Genomic DNA, 2701 nt, shown 5'->3' with positions numbered 1-2701 from the left:
GTACTTTCTACTTCTTACATGTTGAACACAAATACCTGTACTTTCTACTTCTTACATGTTGAACACAAATACCTGTACTTTCTACTTCTTACATGTTGAACACAAATACCTGTACTTTCTACTTCTTACATGTTGAACTCAAATACCTGTACTTTCTACTTCTTACATGTTGAACACAAATACCTGTACTTTCTACTTCTCTCATTTTCCAAACAGGCTGGTTCCTTTAGTCTGAATGTGTGTTTGGTGGCGTGATCATTATTATTTAGAGTCATTGCGTGCCTATTGATTTGAACACGATCCGTGTATCCATCATTTCCTGGTCTTCTCTAAAGAAGAGGGACCAATGAAAACGTTGTCATGTTGCCGTTGGTCACCATGGAAACATTCATTAGCTAACAATGACATTATTGTTCTATTAATATAAAGTGAGGTCAGGTACTCTTTAAAACAGCTGCTAGTTATGGGTACTTTTTACTGAAGTACTCTTCAAAGCCTCTTTACTTTGACTTGAGTAAAGAAGTTTAGTCTGTACTTCCGTATTTTTAAACACGAGTATCTGTACTTCTACTTGAGTAAAGGGTTTGTGTACTTTTGCCATCTCTGGTTGGGAGTTCCCGATGAAGGAGAACTTGCGAGCGGCGGCCAGAGGATTCAGGATGAGGGATTGTTTGCGTTTGTCCGGGTACCCGTCACCTCCTTGGGATCCGTTAATGACAGGCGGCTGCTGCTGGCGGAAAGACTGCCGGAGAGTTTCTGGTCCTCTGAAGCCGGCGGTTTCATCTACGGAGACCCTTCGGAGGGTTTCCGTGAGGATGGAGCTGCGTCGCTCGGCGTTGCAGTTGTCGTACGCCTCCATGCCGAGGAGCAGGTTGCTGAAGTCGGGACGCTTGGCCTGCAGCTCGGAGAACGTCCCGTAGAAGAAGCAGTCTCCGTTGTGCAGCAGGAGGATCCGGTCCGCTCGCTTTAAATGCTCCAACTTGCTGGTGACCACGATGCGCGTCTTGGAGGCCATACGAGTGCAAACTAATCTGTGGAGGGGAGACAGAAAAAAAATGGTTTTAGTAAAAGTGTCTTGTTTTCAGAATCAGAATCAGAAACGGGTTTATTACCAGGTAGGCGTACGAGGAGTTTCACTTGGTGTCGAGGTGCATACATAAAAATCTAACACGGATAGCGTACTATATTAAGAACACTGTAATACAAATATATAATACAAATATAGTAAGATAGCGGGAATCCCAAAATAATGTATTTTCATTTATAAAAAAGAAAGGAACAGAAAGATTAAGGTGTCAAATGTTTTAAAGAATAGCCACTTGAATTGGCTTTTAATCAAATTGTATTTATTCTTGTTGTTTCCGTCCTTTGTTTATTTAATTCTCAGGATTACTTTTTTATTTATTTAGTATTTTAATATATGTACAGTATACAGAATATATTTCTAATCTGAACATCCTGTATCGTTCTAGCATTACTTAAATTCTAATTTTTCTTGATTATTAAGGCTTTTTATTACTAATTGTATTGCTCTGAGGAACTGGGATGGTTAGGTATTGTTTTTATTATTTATTTGTTGTATGGTTTTAGTTTTTGAAGCACAAAGTGTAAAAGTAAAGTTTGTGTAGGCACCATGCCCCTTTTTAAAAATGATTACATGTTTGCAAAACTGTGTCCCTTAATATTTTCTAAAGACTTATTGACCACAACCTTTAATATCAAGTTTTTATTTGTTTTTCTAAAGTGAAGTTCACATGTTAATATATCAAAACATGACACAGCAGTTTTATTTTATTCCATCTTTAAGGTTCATAGTTTACTTATTTGTGCGTCATTGTGTTATTGCATTGATCAAAACACCTTTAAATCTTTAATATTGAATATGTAATACTAGCTTTTGGGAAGTAGCACACCTCAGCTTATCTACTGGTATTCATTCTCTCCATGGAAGCTATTTTATTAACCCAATTAGTTCAGGTTCATCCAGCAATGATCTCTGCATGCTTCCCTCCTCTGAAGGATGCCAAAGTCCACACATCATCAAAGCATAATTCCCTTTCTGCTCGCCTCCCGTTTCCTGAGAGGGTTCCAGTGTGTCTGAGACAACAACAGATAACCTTGACCTTGAAGCTCCTCCACATGAAAGCCTCTCTGTTGGGATCGTACTCACTTCTCAAAGATCTCTTTCTCCGTCACCAGATCCAGGTGTGTGAAGGGTGCGTCCAGCAGGTAGAGGTCTGCATCCTTATACACCGCCCTGAGGAACCAAAACACACACAGGTGAGTCCGTAGTGAGGCGAGGGAAGTGTGTTTGGAGAGCACATTTCAACACAAGGCCATTCAAAGTGCTTCACAAGATATGTTGCAATAGAAACACAATACATCTACAAACAACATGAAACAAGCTAAATATAGAATAAGAAAGGTATAAAATACAAGAATAACATGTTCAGTACGGTACTAAGCAACAAGCTATGAACATGAAAACAAAGAATATCCAGAAAACTGAACGTAAGAGACGTAGAAAGAGAAGAAAACCTAGTTGTGACTAAATAAATATACATTACATTAGTATTTAGTGTCTCTACTTTAAAGAGTCCTCTCCTGCTGATGTTCAGGTGTATATCAGTATGTAGTGTCTCTACTTTAAAGAGTCCTCTCCTGCTGATGTTCAGGTGTATATCAGTATGTAGTGTCTCTA

At 38.9% G+C, this 2701-nt stretch overlaps 1 protein-coding gene across 1 annotated transcript; it reads right to left on the bottom strand.

Annotated features, from left to right (window-relative positions):
* Positions 1–592: 592 nt before the first annotated feature.
* LOC104958287 (cystic fibrosis transmembrane conductance regulator-like) lies at positions 593–2292 on the bottom strand (the record flags this gene model as incomplete). Its single annotated transcript, XM_010786005.1, has 2 exons — positions 593–1031; positions 2171–2292. Coding segments are annotated over 2 exons (561 nt in total), but the record flags the coding sequence as incomplete, so codon positions are not given.
* Between the last annotated feature and the right edge of the window lie 409 nt (positions 2293–2701).

Source organism: Notothenia coriiceps, unplaced genomic scaffold, assembly GCF_000735185.1.
Source record: "Notothenia coriiceps isolate Sejong01 unplaced genomic scaffold, NC01 NC01_scaffold00028587, whole genome shotgun sequence".
Classification (NCBI taxonomy): domain Eukaryota; kingdom Metazoa; phylum Chordata; class Actinopteri; order Perciformes; family Nototheniidae; genus Notothenia; species Notothenia coriiceps.
This window is presented reverse-complemented; position numbering and strand designations above follow the sequence as displayed.